At 45.6% G+C, this 19,688-nt stretch overlaps 2 protein-coding genes and 1 non-coding gene across 4 annotated transcripts in view; 1 reads left to right on the forward strand and 2 right to left on the reverse strand.

Annotated features, from left to right (window-relative positions):
- MAU2 (MAU2 sister chromatid cohesion factor) overlaps positions 1 to 18,865 on the reverse strand; it is a 34,291-nt gene extending 15,426 nt beyond the window's left edge. Inside the window, exons 1-4 of one of the 2 annotated variants that reach the window (XM_043910831.1) lie at positions 18,541 to 18,865; positions 2,174 to 2,191; positions 1,747 to 1,812; positions 931 to 1,026 (exon numbers count right to left, since the gene is read on the reverse strand). In XM_043910831.1, coding sequence (XP_043766766.1) covers positions 931 to 1,026; positions 1,747 to 1,812; positions 2,174 to 2,191; positions 18,541 to 18,816 — 456 coding nt within the window. In that variant the 5' untranslated portion in view covers positions 18,817 to 18,865. The remainder of the gene's footprint in view (positions 1 to 930; positions 1,027 to 1,746; positions 1,813 to 2,173; positions 2,192 to 18,540) is intronic. The other variant, XM_043910830.1, reaches the window with a different exon arrangement.
- On the reverse strand, positions 6,736 to 6,841 carry LOC122701126. The gene has a single exon (XR_006342974.1). It is a non-coding gene; the product is annotated as a U6 spliceosomal RNA (small nuclear RNA).
- A 223-nt stretch (positions 18,866 to 19,088) lies between the features above and the next one.
- SUGP1 (SURP and G-patch domain containing 1) overlaps positions 19,089 to 19,688 on the forward strand; it is a 30,217-nt gene continuing 29,617 nt past the window's right edge. Inside the window, exon 1 of the mRNA XM_043910829.1 lies at positions 19,089 to 19,233. Coding sequence (XP_043766764.1) covers positions 19,200 to 19,233 — 34 coding nt within the window. The 5' untranslated portion in view covers positions 19,089 to 19,199. The remainder of the gene's footprint in view (positions 19,234 to 19,688) is intronic.

The following is a 19,688-nucleotide window of genomic DNA, read 5'->3' on the forward strand; positions in this document are numbered from 1 at the left end:
GAGAGAAGGAAAAAGAGCAATGACCCTCGCTTTCAAACCACCAGACTTACCGTGTCTGACCTGCTACCTTGCAAGCAAGTTATACAAAACCTCCCCACATCAGCAAAACTGCCTCAGTATCCGTTCTGAGCTAGATTAAGCATGCTGCCTCGCCAACACTAGTTGCTCTGAGCACAGAACGCCGCCTTGCCTCCAGCTCAACGGCGCAGAGAGCCAGCAGGAACGCCAGCGGGCTCAGACCCCCGAGGGCCGCGCGACACGTCTGCATGCTTCGCAGGCCGCCTCCAGGGGCCAGCCACAGGGGAGCGGCCAGAGGAGCCGCAAACAAGAAGGGCCTCCTTCAGGGGTGAGGGGCTGTGGGGGTTCCAAATGCAGGCCGAGAGGCAGGGACGCCTGTGGGGCCTCCAGTGAGAGCCTGGGCTCCACTCACCACACCCACCTGCTCTGTGACCTGAGCCAAGTGACTCCGTGCCCCGCCTGCTCCCTCCTCTGCTGAAGGCACAGAAGCCATGGGAGGATCCCAGGAGGGCAGTGCACGTGGGGGGCAGGAGGGTGCCTGGAGAGAAGGCCGCCGCTCAGGCTAGGTGAGCTCTCCTCAGCAGGGGACCCTCTGAGCCAAATCCTCCTGGCCTTGAGAGGCTCCCCGGGGAGGTGACACTGGCAGCCCAGGCCCCACTGTGTGCACAGGCACGTGATGGGGCTTCATCACGGAGGGCTGGCAAGAAGCGGCTGGGGGGCAGGCCGTGCCAGGGTCAGAGGAGGCTGGGAGCTGGCCAGAGGTAGGGCGGTATGGGCAGAGCCAGGATGGAGAGGCATCTCCAATCAGTCTACCAGGCCTGCAGGCTCCTCCACTGCAGCCAGGAAGGCCCAGCCCAGAGAGCCGCCCACCCAACCAGCACCCGGGCATCTGGTCAGGCCCACAGTACGCACAGCGAGCTGGAAGAGCAGGCGGCAGTGCCAGTACGGGGTCTGCTGGGAGATCTGGATGGCTTTCCGCAGCAGCGGCTTTGCTGCGTCCACGGAATTCTGAAAGGAGACAGTCATGTTTAAGGAGGAAAAAACAAGCTGGATTCCTCTGCAGCAGCTGTGGACCCAGAAGGCCATTCCCAGACACATTTACCAAAGGATTTGCTTGATTTAAGAAGAAAAGATATTTTATTAGCCTCACCGGCTGGGAACTTTTTGGCATTGATGTTAAAATAATTCCCTATTCAACTAAATTGAAAGTAGCTTTAGTTCAAATTCCTGAACAGTCAAATTGATAACAATTACAATCTTTTCTGAACTGTAACCAGAGTGAGGGGCCAGGGGCTTGAAACAAGAGTCACGGCTCAAAGTAGAGAAAGGCAACTTTCAGTTACACTTGAGATCAGAAACCAGCTTCAGTTAAACTATGTGAACTTGTTCAGGAATTAATCATCTTCAGCCCAGGAACCAGGCTGCTTTCCAACAGTGCTCAGTAGAAAAAGACTCTGCTAGCCGTTGTCAGCGAGTGGTCATCCATGGCTGCCCTGTACCCGGTGGTCAGTTCAGCTCAGCCGCTCAGTCGTGTCTGACTCTCTGACCCGATGGACTGCAGCACACCAGGCCTCCCTGTTCATCACCAGCACCAGGTGTGGAAGACAGGAAGATTATGCAAAGTCTTAAAAGCCAGAAGGGAATCCACTCCTGTGAGTCCCAATCTGCCACTGTGCCTTCACTACAGGGAGAGGGTGTTTGCTTTCAGAAATCTTTACATGTTCTTACCTCTTGACAGTATAACTCGGACAGAAGACTCGCTGCTTCAAACTTAACATCTTCAAACTGTGGGATCTAGTGATGTCTTGTTAAGGAAGTAGAGACACTACAAAATGGTCAGTTTAAAAGGGCCACAGTTCAGCATTCTTACACTGCTGGCTGGCGGGGCACATCCCCGTCAGCTCTAAAATCTCAAGTTCACGTATTCCCCCAGTAATCCCTGAGCTTGCTGCTGGTTGGTGTGGAGCTAGACGCTGGGGCACGAAGAGGAGCACAGCACCCAGGGAGAAGCCGCTGGTCTGAAGGGATGCTCCAGGGAATCTGTGGGCAAAGCCCACACCCAAAGTCTGCATTATAAGCAGAATTCAAGTTTATAACACATGTTTTTATTTAGAAGGAGCTTTTCTTAAAGGAAATAGTACCAAGGAAAGGATACTTGCTGTGATATCAACCACTGAAAGAGAAAGAAAAAGAGAGTTAATTCTCGACCAGCTAAGCAGCTTTGCGCGTGCTTAACTGGGTCCACTTTGGGGTTCACGCGGGTTGTCCTGTCACCAAAGACTGAAGGTGTTCAGTTAAGTGGGAAGATGGCCTGCTCAGCTTGAGAAGTGGGCTTGCTTTTCCTCTAATCCAGCAACTGTGGTGTGTCTGGGGGAAAGGGAACATGTACGTGCTCCCCTACTGATGGGCTTCCTGTCTTGCCAGGCTCTGGAGTCAGAACTGGAGCCCTCTCTCACTGGGGCAGCAAATCTTCAGAAGGGGAAGAAGCACAGAAAGGCCACCACATGTTGCTTACTGCAGTACAGCCACAGCAAATCATGGCACAGAAATCAATTTAATACAACTAGAGTAGGTCTGAGGGTGTTAGTCCTTCCTGGGAAAGGGACATTTAAAAGATGCTTGGAAATGAGCAAAGTTAGCCTCAGAGCGGAGGGAGGAGCACCACAGAAGGACCGGGGTGGGCAGCAGTGACTCTGAGATCTGAGCTCATCATCCCTGCTCGTGCGCATGCTGGTGCGTGGGTCACACAACGACAAGGTCCCACTTGGGGATACCTGTGCCCTGGAGTTTCACATTCCAGCAGGAAATGGTGAGGTCCCAGGGCAGTCCGCCACACCACCACCATGACTAGTCTCTCAGACCATCTAAGACACAAGCACACACCGATGCAGTTCCTGCTGACCCGCCCATCCTGCAAACATTCTCAGAGCTTTAGCAGTTGTTGGAAGGATGCAGAGGGAGGAGGAGGAGGAGAAAGAGGAGACAGAGGCTGAAGGTCCATGGATCTGTTGCCTGACAGGAAGAAAGGTTGGTGAGGCCAGCGGGGCAGCCTTGGGGCTAGAGATGTCTCTGGGGCTGAGAGTAGTGGCCAGGGAAGTCACCGAAGAGGCTGGGGATGACTTGGAGCTGGTCTGGAGACCAGCTCCTGAAAGACACAGGTGGGCCAGGAGGGGGAAGTTAATAGGACTGGAGGAGAGGGACAGAGGAACTGAGAACACTGGAGAGTCACTGGGCTCCTGTCTTTCTCTGTCTCCCACACTCTCTCTTTCTCTCACACATACACACACACACACACGCGTGGACGCGTGCACACAGAGCCCAGGCAAAAGGCACTCTGCAACCAGACCGAGTGAGCCCTCCCCAGGCAACAAGGCCTGGAGGAGCTCAGGGTCCCCAGAGAGACATGGCCAGTGACTGCTGCCATGAGTGTGGCCCCAGAGTGAGGCTTCTTGGCTGGAGGTCATCTACAGAGACAGTGAGGACAGGCTCAGATCCAGCCATGTGTGTGATGTCACAAAGCTGGTAAACACAGAAGTAGGGGCTTGCATTCTACAGAAGCCACTCCTTCTCACTCAGCATTCAGCAAGAGATGCTCACTCCTGAAGGCCACCAATTGGGAGGGACAACTGGAGGATACTATGTGACTAAAAAGCTGGGTTAGGGACATGCTAAGACCTGGTCCAACCTTGAGATTCTGAAGTTCCATGACTCAATCTCCACATGTAAGTAAGACCTGTCTGGGGCAAGGCCTTCATGCTCAAGGGGAGCCCTTTAGAGAGAGTACATGGTGGATAAAAACACACATACGGGAAGCATTTGCCTTCCACTTGGAGCTCCGTGTGGCCTGCTCTGAACAACTTAGTCTGGTAGCCAAGGCAGAGTGGGTAAACCCACCACACACAGGAGTTTCCAAGTCAAACCTAGCCACATCTCAGGACTTGGCACAAAGCTGACCACACCTGAGTGTCACTGCCCCTCAAAAGAGGTGAAGAGGGCAACAAGACGAAGTAAAACTCTTCCAGTGGACTGAAGAAGCCTTCTTTTTCAGTTTGTGGCCCAGGGGTGCTCTCCTCACCCAACAAGTTCAGTTCAGTTCAGTCACTCAGTCATGTCCGACTCTTTGCGACCCCATGGACTGCAGCACGCCAGGCTTCCCTGTCCATCACCAACTGCCAGAGACTGCTCACACTCATGTCCATCAAATCAGTGACGCCATCCAACCATCTCACCCTCTGTCATCCCCTTCTCTTCCTGCCTTCAATTTTTCCCAGCATCAGGGTCTTTTCCAATGAGTCAGTTCTTTGCATCAGGTGGCCAAAGTACTGGAGCTTCAGCATCAGTCCTTCCAATGAATACTCAGAACTGATTTCCTTTAGGATTGACTGGTTGGATCTCCTTGCAGTCTAAGGGACTCAAGAGTCTTCTCCAACACCACAGTTCAAAAGCATCAATTCTTTGGCACTCAGCTTTCTTCATAGTCCAACTCTCACATCCATACATGACTACTGGAAAAACCATAGCTTTGACTAGATGGACCTTTGTCAGCAAAGTAATATCTCTGCTTTTTAATATGCTGTCTAGGTTGGTCATAGCTTTTCTTCCAAGGAGCAAGCGTCTTTTAATTTCATGGCTGTAGTAACCATCTGCAGTGATTTTGGAGCCCCAAAAAACAAGTCTCTGTTTCCCCATCTATTTGCCATGAAGTGATCGGACTGGATGCCATGATCTTGGTTTTTTGAATGTTGAGTTTTAAGCCAACTTTTTCACTTTCTTCTTTAGCTTTCATCAAGAGGCTCTTTAGTTCTTCTTCACTTCCTGCTACAAAGGTGGTGTCATCTGTGTATCTGAGGTTACTGGTATTTCTCCCAGCCATCTTGATTCCAGCTTGTGCTTCATCCAGCCCGGCATTTTGCATGATGTATTCCACATATAAGCTAAATAAGCAGGGTGACAATATACAGCCTTGACATACTCCTTTCCCCATTTGGACCAGTTTGTTCCATATCCGGTTCTAATTGTTGCTTCTTGACCTGCATACAGATTTCTCAGGAGGCAGGTAAGGTGATCTGGTATTCCCATCTCTTTAAGAATTTTCCACAATTTATTGTGATCCACACAATCAAAGGCTTTGGGATAGTCAATAAAGCAGAAGTAGATGTTTTCCTGGAACTCTCTTGCTTTTTCAGTGATCTAACAGATGTTGGCAATTTGATCTCACCACACAAGGCACACTCCAGATCCAGAGGTGAGGACAGCCCGCAAAAAACTATGTCCATGGTGGCAGACTGAGAAGGGACATAGCCAGCTGCCCACTGCCCGACGAGGGCGCTGCCATGCCTGCTTCTCCAGTGTCTTGGCCTGTGCTGCCAGGCCCAGGCCTACCCAGGCCCATCAAATGTCTCCTCATTTAGAGCTTTTGTGTGGTCAGCATCTATTCAGTAGACACTCAGGCTGGACTCCACTGACACCTCTTTTCTCTGAGCCAGATGTGTCTGTTAGTGATCAGTTTCTGTCTCTGCCAGTTCTCTCTTTTCTGACCTAAGGGCTGGAGAAAGAGCATCACACCCCTCTGGGGCCTCGAGTGACCAGCAGGAGAGCCAGGAGGTAAGACGTCCAAAGGTTTAACACGCACATCTTCTGGAAGGCTTTGTCTGTCAGCGTAAGAGGATGTCAGGAGTACTGCTCTTGGAGCCAGAGGATGACATTTGAGATGTGGACCCTCATGGGAGTTAGCAACGCTCCAAGTCCTGGAGGAGACAAATCCTAGTGGTCCTTAGCATCCATTTCCCAGAGCCACGACCTGCCACTATTCTCCCATGCATGCACTGTGGCCCTGTCCCACACACACAGATGAGGGACATTAGATAAAGCCCCATAATGTTCCTCATCATGTGTCCCCAGTGCTAAAATAGGCTGACACATGGGAGGTTCTCAGGAAACATTTGTTGCACAAATGATGACTTTATCTAGCATCACCAGGAAATGAGGGCTTCCTTCTGTACAAAAAGCCACAGAATTGAGGATTACGCCTTATAAACACAAAATTCTACTACTAAATGGCATCAAGACATCTCGTCTTCAAACGTCACCGCTTCTTGCTCAGGCGTCACTGTCAGTGACACCTTGAGCTGTCCCCATGAGATGACCCATTCCTGAAGCTGTAGGACAGCTCCATGTCAAGGTGAACCAGTCATTTCCTAAGGCTTGTCAGTCAGAAGTCAATCAAATCATTCTGCTTTTTTGTCTTTTTAAACCTTGCAATATACATTCATAATCAGAAATCTATAGACATTATTATAGAAAATATATCCGTGTCACAAATAGAAGTATGTAGGATACCTTACCCAAGGTTGCTACCTCATCATATGTTTTACTTTGTAACATTAAAATACAGTTTTTATGTTTTCTCCCTTGACATGGGAAAGCAGCCAAAGAGCCCCCTTCACTGCCAGGGAGCCTGCAGGAGTGAGGCAGAGAGGTGAATGATTCTACCAGAAGCCTCTGGGGTCGCCTTAGGGTTCTCAGGGAAAGCAAGGGTCACCACAGGGCCAGCATGCACCCTAAGGGGGTGGAAGGGCTGGGATCAGCAGACCTCTCATTCCTTAGAACATTCACTTCAGAGTTGGGAGTGGGTTGTTTGTTGTTTTCTTTTTAAATTTCTGAGCACCTAAGTTTATTAAGGGGGATTACACATGCAAATAACAGAATTTGGCCCCCCAATATATGTAATGTTCATGAATTTGTTTGTCATCCTTACACAAGGGTCATGCTTATCTTCTCTGTATCATTCTAAGTTTAGTACAGGTGCTGCTGAAGAGAGCACAAGGCTGAGAGTGTTTTAAGGTTTCTTATACCTCGTAACCAAGGTAACTTATAAAAAAAAAAAAACTTTAATCACCAAAATGTGTAGAAAAAGTTATCCACTGCAATTCCTCTGGGAAGGAAGCTCAGCGTTTAGGAGCCAGCCTTGCCTCTCTGCATGTGACCATGCTACAAGCAGCCTAGTCAGTACTGTCATCAGCAAGTTGGAAATGGTTTCGACCTTGTGCGTTTGGTGAGGATCCAAAGAGACAGTGCTCCAAGAAGCATGAACAGTGGGCCTGGCCTGTGGAAGGCTGCAACAATGCTGTAATTCCTAGGCATGAACCAGAAGTAGAGGCTACCGAGGAGGCAGGGGTCAAGTTGCTAGGATCATGAAGTGATGGTTCCTAAATACATTTCACATTCTAAAGTTAGAGGAGACCCAGAGAATGAGCGGAGAAAATGGAAATGCAAACAAGAAGAGGCACAGATATTTTTCTGTGGAAATGCTTAACACCAAGTTATACAAATGCAGCTTCTGCACCACGTTCTGCTCCTGACTGATGTGGCATGGAATTCACCAGGACACGGTCATGATCCTAAAGCCGAGGTCCGCAACCTTCAGGATCTAATGCCTGATGATCTGAGGTGGAGCTGACGTAATAATAATACAAATGAAGTGCACAATAAATGTAGTGTGTTTGAATCATCCCCAAATCATCCCCCTCTCCCACCCCAGTCCATGGAAAAATTGTCTTCCACGAAACCGGTTCCTGGTGCCAAAGAGGCTGGGGACCGCTGTCCTAAAGGATGAAAGATTTGCTTCAGCTGTGCCTGATGATGAAAGGCCCAGAAGTGAGCCCTGTAGGGCCCTTGGGAAAAAAAGGAAGCTTTTAGTCACTTGCCGGGAAGGTAGCTGTAGACTCTTTGGCTAAACCTGGAAGCAGAATGAAGGAGTGTCTGACTGGCACAGTTTGGAGCAGCTTTCAAAGTCAAACAACCATTAAAAAGTAGCCCCATTAAAAATACACAGAGAAACCAAACTAGCATTAACACAGATACTGCAGTTAGAAAAGCACATCATCCAAAGGATGACTGCCTGGATTATAGCAAACAATGGAAATCCATTCCAGAGAAGAGGCATTTACTCCTCTGTGGCTTTCAAATCAGGAAAGCATAAGGATAATGATGTATGTTCCACATCAAGAGATAAAAGGTAGTATAATCAAAAGCAAAAAAGTTAAGGGGGAAATGAATACACATCTAAATACAGATATGCAGGTTCTCAATTCCACAGTAGAAGCACAAATGACTGAAACAGAACAGTCTACAAATGGAACTGTCTGCTTGGAAAACTGAATATAAGACAAGAGAAGACTGAAAATTCACACAGGAAGAGGTGTGCAGCAAGAGGGAGGATAAGAAGGCAAACATGAAATGAAAAAGCATGAAATCTGACGGATTCTGCAGAAATGACTTCACAAATTCTGGGTAAAGCAACATCCCTTATAATCATGAACAATTTAGTTAAGAAGTGACTCTCCCAGGAGAGTCAGGAATTCTGTTGACACCTCCACATCACATCATAATCAAAAAGGGAAGGCTCTCAGGTGAAGTATCTTGTCGTGTACCCTAATAGTTACGGTCTGCTGAGCAGATCCAGGGACTGAGACAGCCAGCAGATTATCCAAAGGCCTGTAGAAACCAATGGCTGCAATTTGGATAAAGTTGCGAAGGACCGAGCGAAACACCCTCCATGCCTCAGAACTCCTAACGAATGAACTGATGAAGCATATGGGGGAGTTTATTACACACTCCTTCTGGAAAGCTTACAAACACAGTGGAGGAAACAGAAATAATAATCGAAACATAATATACGCGCGCGTGCACACACACACACACACACAAGGTTAGTCTCTTATACGGAAAGCAAAAGATGATGAAAGTAATAGATAAGGAAGAGAAATGTGGTACCAAGTTTAGAGATCAATTAAAATTTTTACCTATAGTACATATATAATTCTTTACCTAGTAAAGAAAGAAAAGAAAGAAAAAAGTTGACAGCTGCCTGATTTGGAAAAAATGCACAATTAAAAAGAATGACGTTTAAAGAAAGCAAGCTTGCAATATGATACAAAGGGAGATCAGAAACAACCACAGAGGGCTTCCCTGATGGCTCAGTTGTGAAGAATTTGCCTGCCAATGCAGGAGACATGGATTCAATCCCTGGTCTGGGACGATCCCATATGCCTCAGGCACAACTAAGCCCCTTTGCCACAACTATTGAGCCTGTGCTTGAGAGCCTGGGAACCTCAACTACTGAACCCACAGACCCTAGAGCCTGTGCTCCGCAAAAAGAGAGGTCACAGCAATGAGAAGCCCACACACTGCAACTAGAGAGTAGCTCCCACTCTCTGCAACTAGAAAAAAGCCCACACAGCAATGAAGACCCAGCACAGCCAAAAATAAATTTTAAAAACCTGTAAATAAATTAAAAAAAAAAAAGAAACAACCACAGAAACAGTACAGAGAATAGCATTTTAACTGAAACCTGGACAAGCTTTCAGCTGGGGATGCACCTGACAGAGAAAGGGATTTATTTCCAAGTATAATGACAGTGAGCTACAGAACTTACACTGTGGCTCTGTGGAAGACCCCATAAGATTTAGGGTTCTATAAAATCAAGGGAAAACTCTCCACAAGGGTAAGAATTTAAATTACAGGTACAAAAGCCAAGCAGCTACAAAGAAGCAATGTAAGACATGGTTCCTTCTCCTCAAACAGCACTGAGTGGGCAAAAATATGATAAGGACGATGTATACAATAACTATGAACCACTGCTAGAAACAGGCTGAATGGGAAGAAGTAAAACTGTCACTGTTTGCACATGATACAATACAATATACAGGAAATCCTAGAGATGCCATCAAAAAATATTAGAATAAATGAATTCAGTGAAGTTGCAGGATACAAAATTAATATACAGAAATATATTGTGTTCCCATACATTTAATAATGAACTATCAGAAAAAGAAATTAAGAACACAATACCATTTAAGCTGTATCAAAAAGAATAAAATAGCTATGAATAAATCTAAACAAGGAAGTAAAAGACTTGCACTTTGAAAACTCTAAGACATTCAATGAAAGAAATTGAAGACTACAGAAATGAATGGAAACTATACTGTGCTTGTGAATTGGGAGAACTGATACTGTTAAATGAGCATACAACACAAGTCAATCTACAGATTCAATGCAATCCCTCTCAAAATACCAGTGACATTTTTCACAGAACTACAACAAATAATTCTAAAAACTGTATGGGGCCTTCTCCAGTGGCTCAGAGCTAAAGAATGTGCCTGCCAATTCAGGAGACAAGGGTTCAATCTCTGGTCCAGGAAGATCCCACATGCCTTGAAATAACTAAGCCCATGTGCCACAACTGCTGAGCCTGTGCTCTAGAGCATGGGAGCTGCAACTGCTGAGTTCATGTGCTGCAACTACTGAAGCCTGCATGCCTCAAAGTCTGTGCTCTGCAACGAGAAGCCACTGCAGTGAGAAGCCCATGGACCACAGCTATAGAGTAGCGGCCCCATCTCTCCACAACTAGAAAAAAGCCCACAGAGCAATGAAGATCCAGCTCAGCCAAAAATAAATTTTTTAAATTGTATGAAAACACAAAGGACCCCGAATAGCCAAAGTAATCTTTAGAGAGAACACCATAGCTGGAGGTATCATGCACCATGATTTCAAATTATACCACAAACCTACAGTAATAAACAGTATGGTATCCACACAAAAGCAGACTCATAGGTCAACGGAAGAGAACAGACAAGCCAGAAATAAACCCACACTTACACAGCCAATTAATCTATGAGAAAAGACGGAAGAATACAAATTAGCAAAAGACAGTTTCTTCTATACATGGTGTTAAGAAAACTGGACAGCCATAAGAAAAAGAATTAAACTGGACTACTTTCTCACTCTACATAAAAAAATAAACTCAAAATGAACGAAAGACTTAAATTTAAGACCTGAAAGCATAGTTCTAGAAGAAAACATAGGCAGTATACTCTCTGATATCAAAAACTTAGCAGTATTTTTTGGACGTTTCCTCAGGCAAGGGGGAAAAAAAGCAAAAATAAACAAATGGGACCCAGTTAAGTTGTTCAGTCATGTCCGACTCTTTGCGACCCCATGGACTGCAGTGCGCCAGGCTTCCCTGTCCATCACCAACTGCCAGAGACTGCTCAAACTCATGTCCATCAAATCAGTGACGCCATCCAACCATCTCACCCTCTGTCATCCCCTTCTCTTCCTGCCTTCAATCTTTCTCTGCATCGGGGTCTTTTCCAATGAGTCAGTTCTTTGCATCAGGTGGCCAAAGTACTGGAGCTTCAGCATCAGTCCTTCCAATGAATACTCAGAACTGATTTCCTTTAGGATTGACTGGTTGGATCTCCTTGCAGTCTAAGGGACTCAAGAGTCTTCTCCAACACCACAGTTCAAAAGCATCAATTCTTTGGCACTCAGCTTTCTTCATAGTCCAACTCTCACATCCATACATGACTACTGGAAAAACCATAGCTTTGACTAGATGGACCTTTGTCAGCAAAGTAATGTCTCTGCTTTTTAATATGCTGTCTAGGTTGGTCATAGCTTTTCTTCCAAGGAGCAAGCGTCTTTTAATTTCATGGCTGTAGTCACCATCTGCAGTGATTTTAGAGCCCCCCAAAATAAAGTTTCTCACTGTTTCCCCATCTATTTGCCATGAAGTGATCGGACTGGATGCCATGATCTTGGTTTTTTGAATGCTGAGGGTTTTTTTTTTCATTTATTTTTATTAGTTGGAGGCTAATTACATGAATGCTAAGTTTTAAGCCAACTTTTTCACTTTCCTCTTTAGCTTTCATCAAGAGGCTCTTTAGTTCTTTGCCTTCTGCCACAAGGGTGGTGTCATCTGCATATCTGAGGTTATTGATATTTCTCCCGGCAATCTTGAGTCCAGCTTGTGCTTCATCCAGCCCAGCGTTTCTCATGATGTATTCTGCATATAAGTTAAATAAGCAGGGTGACAATATACAGCCTTGATGTACTCCTTTCCCCATCTGGAACCAGTCTGTTGTTCCATATCTGGTTCTAACTGTTGCTTCTTGAACTGCACACAGATTTCTCAAGAAGCAGGTAAGGTGATCTGGTATTCCCATCTCTTTAAAGAGTTTTTCCACAGCTTGTGGAACTACACCAAACTAAAAAGCTATTTTTACATAGCAAAGGAAATATTAACAAAACAAAACAAAAAGGAAGCTTACTGAATGGGAGAAGATACAGTTGTCCTCAGTGGATTGATTCCAGGAGTGCTTGAGGATATAAAAATCCATAGATCCTCAAGCCCTTATATATTTTTATTAAGTATAGTTGACTTACAATGTTGTGTTAGTTTCTGGTACACATCATAATGATTCAGCTTAACATATATATAGTTTTTCATATTCTTTTCCATGATGGCTTATTACAGGATATTGAATATAGCTCCTTGTGCTAAACAGTAGGGACTAGTTGGTTATCTATTTCATATATAGTATTTTGTATCTAATAATCCCAAACTCCTAATTTATCCTTCCCCTACCCCTATCCCTCCTGGGTAACTGTAATATTGTTTTCTATGAGTCTGTTTCTATTTGAAAAAAGTTCATTTGTATCATATTTTAGTTCCCAGATATAAGTGATCTCACATGATATTTGTCTTTGCCTGATTTACTTCACTTAGTATGATAATCTCTAGGCCCAACCATATTGCTGCAAATGGTATGATTTCATTCTTTTTTATGGCTGATTGATATTCCATGATATATACATATACTACATCCTCTTCATCCATTTATCTGCCAATGGACATTTAGCATGCTTCCATGTCTTGGCTATTATAAATAGTGCTGCTATGAACATTCGGGCACATGTATTTTTTTGAATGAGTTTTTATCTTTTCCGGATATATACCCAAGAGTGGGACTTCTGGAGCATATGACAACTCGATTTTAAGGAACCTCCATACTGTTCCCCACAGTGGCTGCACCAATTTACATTCCCACCAACAGTATAGCAGGATTTCCTTTTCTCAACACATTCCCTAGCATTTATTATTTGTAGACTTTAAAAAAAAGTATTCAGATTTTTTTTGATGATTGTCTTTCTGACTGATGTGAGGTGATACCTCACTGAAGTTCTGATTTGCATTTCTCTAATAACTAGAGATATTGAGCAACTTCTCATGTGCCTAGAGGCCATCTGTCTATCTTCTTTGGAGAAATGTCTAGATTCAAGCTCCTTATATGAAATGGCATGTTGGGTTGGTGCAAAAGTAATGGTATTTTTGCATTGCTGAAATTTGCCATTTGATATTGGAATACATTCTAAATAAATGTAGTTATGTTATACATCATTTTAATGTACATTTTTGCTTTATTTTTTATTTTTTTTTTGCTAACGGCATTACTTGTTTATTTTATATCTATTTTAGACTATGGAAATGCTTGACAAAAAGCAAATTCAAGCAATTTTCTTTTTTTTTAATTTTTTCAAGCAATTTTCTTATTTGAGTTCAAAATAGGTCATAAGGCAGAGGAGACAACTCACAACATCAACAACACATTTGGCCTAGGAACTGCTAATGAATGTAGAGCGCAGTGGAGTTCAGGAAGTTTTGCAAAGGAGATGAGAGCCTTAAAGATGAGAAAAGTAGTGGCCAGCCACTGCAAGCTGACGACGACAACTGAGAGCCATCATCAAAGCTGACCCTCTTACGAGAAGAACTCAGTGTCAACCATTCTGTGGTCGCTTGGCATTTGAAGCAAATTGGAAAGGTGAAAAAGCTCAGTGAGTGAGTGCCTCATGAGCTGATCAGAAATTAAAAAAAACAACTCATTCTGAAGTGTCGTCTTCTTTTATTTTATGCAACAACAAACCATTTCTCAATTGGATTGTGACATGTGACTAAAAGTGGATTGTATACAACAACCAGCAATGACAAGCTCAGTGGCTAGACCGAGAAGAAGTGCTTCCCAAAGCCAAACTTGCACCAAAAAAAGGTCATGGTCATTGTTTTGGTGGTCTACTGCCCGTCTGATCCACTACAGCTTCACATATCCCACCAAAACCATCACATCTCTGAGAAGGATGCTCAGCAAATTGATGAGATGCACCGAAAACTGCAGCTGGCATTGGTCAACAGAAAGGGCTTCTATCAAAAAAAGATAGACCAAAAAAAAAAGGTAGATCAACAGAAATTCTTCATGACAACAACACCCAACTGCATGTTGCACAACTAATGCTTCAAAAGTTGAAAAAATTGGGCTATGAAGTTTTGCCTCATCTGCCATATTCACCATTTTCAACCAACTACCACTTCTTCAAGCATCTAAACAACTTTTTGCAGGGAGAATGCTTCCACAACCAGAAAACGCTTTTCAAGAGTTTGTAAAGAAAAAAAAAAAAGTTTGTCAAATCTCGAAGCATGGATTTTTATACTATAGGAATAAACAAACTGATTTTTTGTTGGCAAAAATGTGTTGATTGTAGTGGTTCCTATTTTGATTAATAAAAATGTGTTTGAGCCTAGATATAACGATTTAAAATTCACGGTCCAAAACCATAATTACATTTGCATCAACCTAATTTGCACAATGAATATAATCAGCCCTTATGTCCTTGGTTGGTTGAATCCAAGGATGTGAAACTCACTGATATGGAAGGTCAACTGTATCTGCAAATGATATATCCAGTAAGAGATTAATATCCAAAATATACAAAAAAACTCTTATAATTTAACATCAAAAAACCCAAACAATCCAATTAAAAAGTGGATGAAGGACCTAAAGAGACATTTTCCCAAAGAATACATACAGGTGGCCATGAAAAGATGAATAGACACATGAAAAGATAGTAAGTATCACGGAAATGCAAATCAAAAATCATAGTGAGATACAACCTCGCACCTGTCAGAATGGCTAACATCAAAAAGACAACAAACAACAAGTGCTGGTCAGAATGTGGAGAAAAGGGGACCCTTGTGCACTGTTGGTAGGACTGTTAATTCGTGCAGCCACTATTGAAAACAGTACAGAAATTCCTAAAAAAAATAAAAAATAGAATTACCACAGGATTCAGCAGTTTTACTTTCTGGGTATTTACCTGATAAAAACAAAAACACTCAAAAATAAACGTGCACCCCATTGTTCACTGCAACATTACTTATTAATACAATCGGTAAGCTATGGAAGCAACCCAAGTGTTCATTGATTGCTGAATGGATAAAAACAATGAGGTACACACATACAAGGTAATATTGGGGGCTTCCCTGGTGGCTCAGACAGTAAAAATCTGCCTGCAATGCATGAGACCCAGGTTCAATGCCTGGGTTAGGAAGATTCCCCTGGAGAAGGGAATGGCTACCATACAAGGTAATATTAATCAGCCATTAAAATAATGAAACCTTGGATTTCCCTGGTGGTCCAGTGACTAGGAATCCACCTGCCAATGCAAGGGACATGGGTTCAATCCCTGGTCTGTGAAGATTCCACATGCCATGGGCAACTAAGCCCATGTGCCTCAACTACTGAGCCCGTGTGCCACAAATGAAGCCTGCATGTCTTAGAGCCCATGTTCTGCAACAAGAGAAGTCACAACAATTAGAAGCCCACGCACCATAGCTAAGGAGTAGCTCCTGCTTGCCACAACTAGAGAAAGCCTGCTCGTAGCAACAAAGACGCAGCACAGACAATAAATAATTTTTTTTAAAGGTCCATATGAAATTAAAAAAACCTTTAAAAGAAGATATGAAATCTTGCCACGTGCGACAACATAAATGGATTTAGAAAGTATTATGCTAAGTCAAATAAGCCAGACAAAGATCACATTTATACGTGGAATCTAAAAAACAAGCAAACAAAATGAAAACATACTAATATATACAGAGAATAGACAACGGTTGCCAGATAGGTGAAATAGGTGGTAGTGGTTAAGAAGTACAAACCTCCAGTTATGAAACAAGCAACCCAATGGAGATGTAATACACAGCATAAAGAATATGGTCCATACAATACTGTAATAACTGTATGAGGACAGATGGTTCCTAAACTTATTATGGTGATCATTCCACAACGCATGCAAACGTCAAAGCTGAAATAATATACCTGAAACTTGACACAATACAGTAAGCCCCCTACATATGAACCCTTCAAGCTGCGCCCTTCCAAAGGTGTGACTGTGTGTCCATGTGTCCACTCTCATAAGCTAGCTCACCTGTCTGGCGCACTCTCTCCTGTGAGTACACCCTCTACAAGTGGTTGCACTTCTGTGTACTTTACTGTACAGTAGTGGGTAGAGCACAGTATCTTTGTTTCAAGCCCAGGATGTTCAGAAGCAAGTACAAACGCAGTGGTGATATAGGTGGTCCTGCTGCCAGTCCCTGCATGCCAACTATTGTACTGTGCTACTCTACTTTTCAAGGTACTGGACTGTAAGATTAAAACTATTTTCTTTTTTGTGTCTGTTTATGTAGTATTTGCGTGAAAAGTATTACAAACCTGTTGGTACAGTACTATAGAGTCAGTTGTGTTAATTGGGTACCTAGGCTAACTTTGTTGGACTTAGAATAAATTGGACTTGCGAATGTGCTCTTAGAACCAAAGTCGTTTGTTTGTAGGGGACTTACTGTACTGTTATGTCAACTACAATTCAACTGGGAATTCCCTGACAGTTGAATGGTTAGGACTCAGTGCTTTCACTGAGTTGTGGCCTGGGCTCAATCCCCAGTTAGGAAACTAAGATCCTACAAGCCGCACAGCATGGCCAAACAAAATTAAAAAAAAAAAAAAAAACACATAATATTTCAATTAAAAAAAAGAAAAAAAAAACAGGCTGAATGGCCTGGAGACCAGAGAAAGGAGGTGACAGGATTTGTTGATAATTGAGAGAAGGGACAGCTTTATAACCAGCATACCTATTGAAGGTCCTGGGCTGCCAGGCCTCAGCAGTCACAGCCTCCACCCTTCATACACCCAACGAAGCCTGACACTTCATTTGCTCTCAGCCTCATCGCTGTCTAGGAAAAACTGTGATATCAACTAGTCACTGACAACTGGGGTACTTCTAGGGATTGACCTGAAACCTGGAGCAGTTCCTCAAGGCTTGCCTCCTCCACCTCATTCAGGCCTCTGTTCCAAGGTCACTCCCACAAATAGAGACTCCCTGATTACCTTTGCCAAAAATAGCTTCCTGTCAACTCCAACCTTCACCCTGGTCCACATGTTTAATGGTTCTTCGAACACTGCCTAATCTTTCACCACATATTTATTGTCTCCCTCACAAAAACACAAGCTTATGTGGGCAGGGACTGTTTTATTAGTCACTGCTGATCCCCAGCACCTAGAACAGGGCTTGGTACCCAGTGTGAGCTGATTAAATATCTGCCGAATGAACGGAAGAAACAAACTTCACAAAAATGACGACTTAATGTCGTGGCATCCACCCTGGTGGTCTTGAGCCTTCCTCTGAGACCAATTTTGTTAATAACTTGCTGTGTGGCTTAGGGCAAATCACTTCACCTCTCAGGGCCCATACTGCCTCACTCCTTAAACAAGGAAGAGGATCAAGCAAGGACAAAAGCCCCTTCCAACTCTACAGTCTGCAAAACACAGATCTGATTATCCTCCCCAAGGCAACTTGTTACTAGCCACAGGTGAATTCAGATTTACCTCGGATCAAGGCATTTTTTACATGGTCGTTGATTCTACTCAAGAAGTCTCTCCTCTAAGCTGAATAAATGTAAATGGCATTTGGAGACACCATCTGACAGGAGCACGGTGTTGCTCTGAAAGGAACAACTCCACAGCCGCAGAGGGATGGCCACTTTCCCACATTCTTTGGGGCAGCAAGATCCCACAAGTTATCGTGGGAAGATGGGGCCTGCCCTCTGAAGGGGATGGACCAGTGGACTGTGGGAGGAAGAGAACTCACAGGTGGTTGTGAAGAAAGCAGGAGTCCTGAGCCCTGGAATCGAGACCCCGCAACCCTCAGTTCTGCTTTTCGCAAGACGTCAAACCACCATCTCTAGGGTCTGCCTCCCGCCTATGACTCCCCTCATCACTAATGGGGGCACAGTATCTTCCGTCTGGAAGTCCTTCTCAGATTTCTATGTCCTGGGCGAGACCTTCTTAGATTTCCTCAGAAGCCAAATTTCAGGTTCTCAAAGGATGCCTGGACTGTTACCTGGGGTTACCTGGACCCTCCCCTATCCCGAGTCACCTCAGAAGGGAGCGTTCAGGCTGAAGCTCCCAGCGCTGAGCCCTGAGGAGCTAGAAGCTATAGGACCCACTGGCCGATCTGGCGGCGTCCCCAGAGATTCCCAAAAATGACATCTTCTTGAAAACCTAAAGAATTTGGGGACCGTATTGCTCGTGAAAGAGGCAAATCTCGGAGTACCCTGAGCGGAGTCCTAGGCCTCTGCCTGTCACCAGAGATACCACGTAAGGTACGGGGCGAGGCCCTCGGATCCCCTGAGACGCTAACAGCTTTGGGGGTCTTGCTGCTCGCGCGGAAGTCACGCCCCAGGTTCCAGAGAAGCGGCCCGGCGGCGGCCCCCGCCCGCCAGGGTCGCGGCCCGTCAACTCAAGCTCGGAAAGGAACCCATGCCTCCTCCCTCGCGGCCCAGCCCACGCTCACCGCCTTCTCCAGGTGGCTGCGCGCCTGCTCGCTGTTCTTGGTGTGGTGGTAGAGCACCGAGCCGAGCTGCAGATGTGTTCGGGCCTCAATGCGCTGAGGCGGCTTGAAGGGGAACACGGCCTGCAAGCAGTGCACGCACAGGCGGATCTTGGGCGGGCTGGAAGTGCGGAAGTGCTCGGCAAAGCCCAAGAGCGCCAGGTACCACGATTCAGCCGCCTCGGCCTGCGCGGCTTGGGCCGCCGCAGCCTGAGCCGCCGCCGCAGCCTGAGCCGCCATTTTAGCCTCCACAACAACAAGCCGCCGCCACAGGGAGGCGGAAACAGGCGCGTTGGGAGGGGCCGGAGCTCCTCGCCTTTCTCGCGAGAGCTGCTGCACAAAGCATCCTGGAATATGTAGTTTGTGTTTGAAGTGACCGCGGCTCCAGGAAGGTTTTTTTTTTTTTTTTTCCAGGAAGGTTTGAGAAAAGCGACACTCTCTGGTCCGCGTAACTGAGACCAGAGATTGCCGATGGGCTGAGGTTTGCGTCCCTGCGGGGAAGACCCCAGGTGGCCAAGAAATGGTAGGGCTTGGCTTACCGAGGCGGACTACATCTCCCATCAGGCCAAGCGCACTATAACAAGCCCCCCCCCTCCGGTGGCGCCGGAGCATTGTGGGATTGGATGAGTCTCAAGATGGACAACCGGGATGTTGCAGGTAACAGCCCCCGCCTCCCCTCAAGCGTCCGCCTGGGTCCTTCGGCTACGCGTCTCTGCTTCGCCATCCCGTCGGGCCTATCTCAACCCGTTGGCCCTTAGCCTCAGCCTCCAGGCGTCTGGAAGAGGCGGCTTCTGCACCACCCCAGTCTCCTGGGACCCCCCCCCCCCCCGAGACCCAGTTATCCTCCCCGCCCCCACCGCTGGTTTGGTGAGGACGCCAGGCTTTCCTCAAAGGCCACCGCCGATATCTGCCCTGCGCCTGCTTTCCGAGCTAACCGCCTTAAGGGCTGCTCCAAGCTCCGCTCCCCGAACAAGCGGCAACCTTCGGCTGTTCTGCGCCCCCTCTTCGTAGTAGCTCCTTCCTGGCCTCTATCCCACTTTCTGGAAAAGCTGCTTTTCCGAACTGCACTCTGACTCCCTGTACACATTTTTCTGGGTCTTTAGAGCCCCCCC

This window comes from Cervus elaphus, chromosome 9 (assembly GCF_910594005.1).
Source record: "Cervus elaphus chromosome 9, mCerEla1.1, whole genome shotgun sequence".
Classification (NCBI taxonomy): Eukaryota; Metazoa; Chordata; class Mammalia; order Artiodactyla; family Cervidae; genus Cervus; species Cervus elaphus.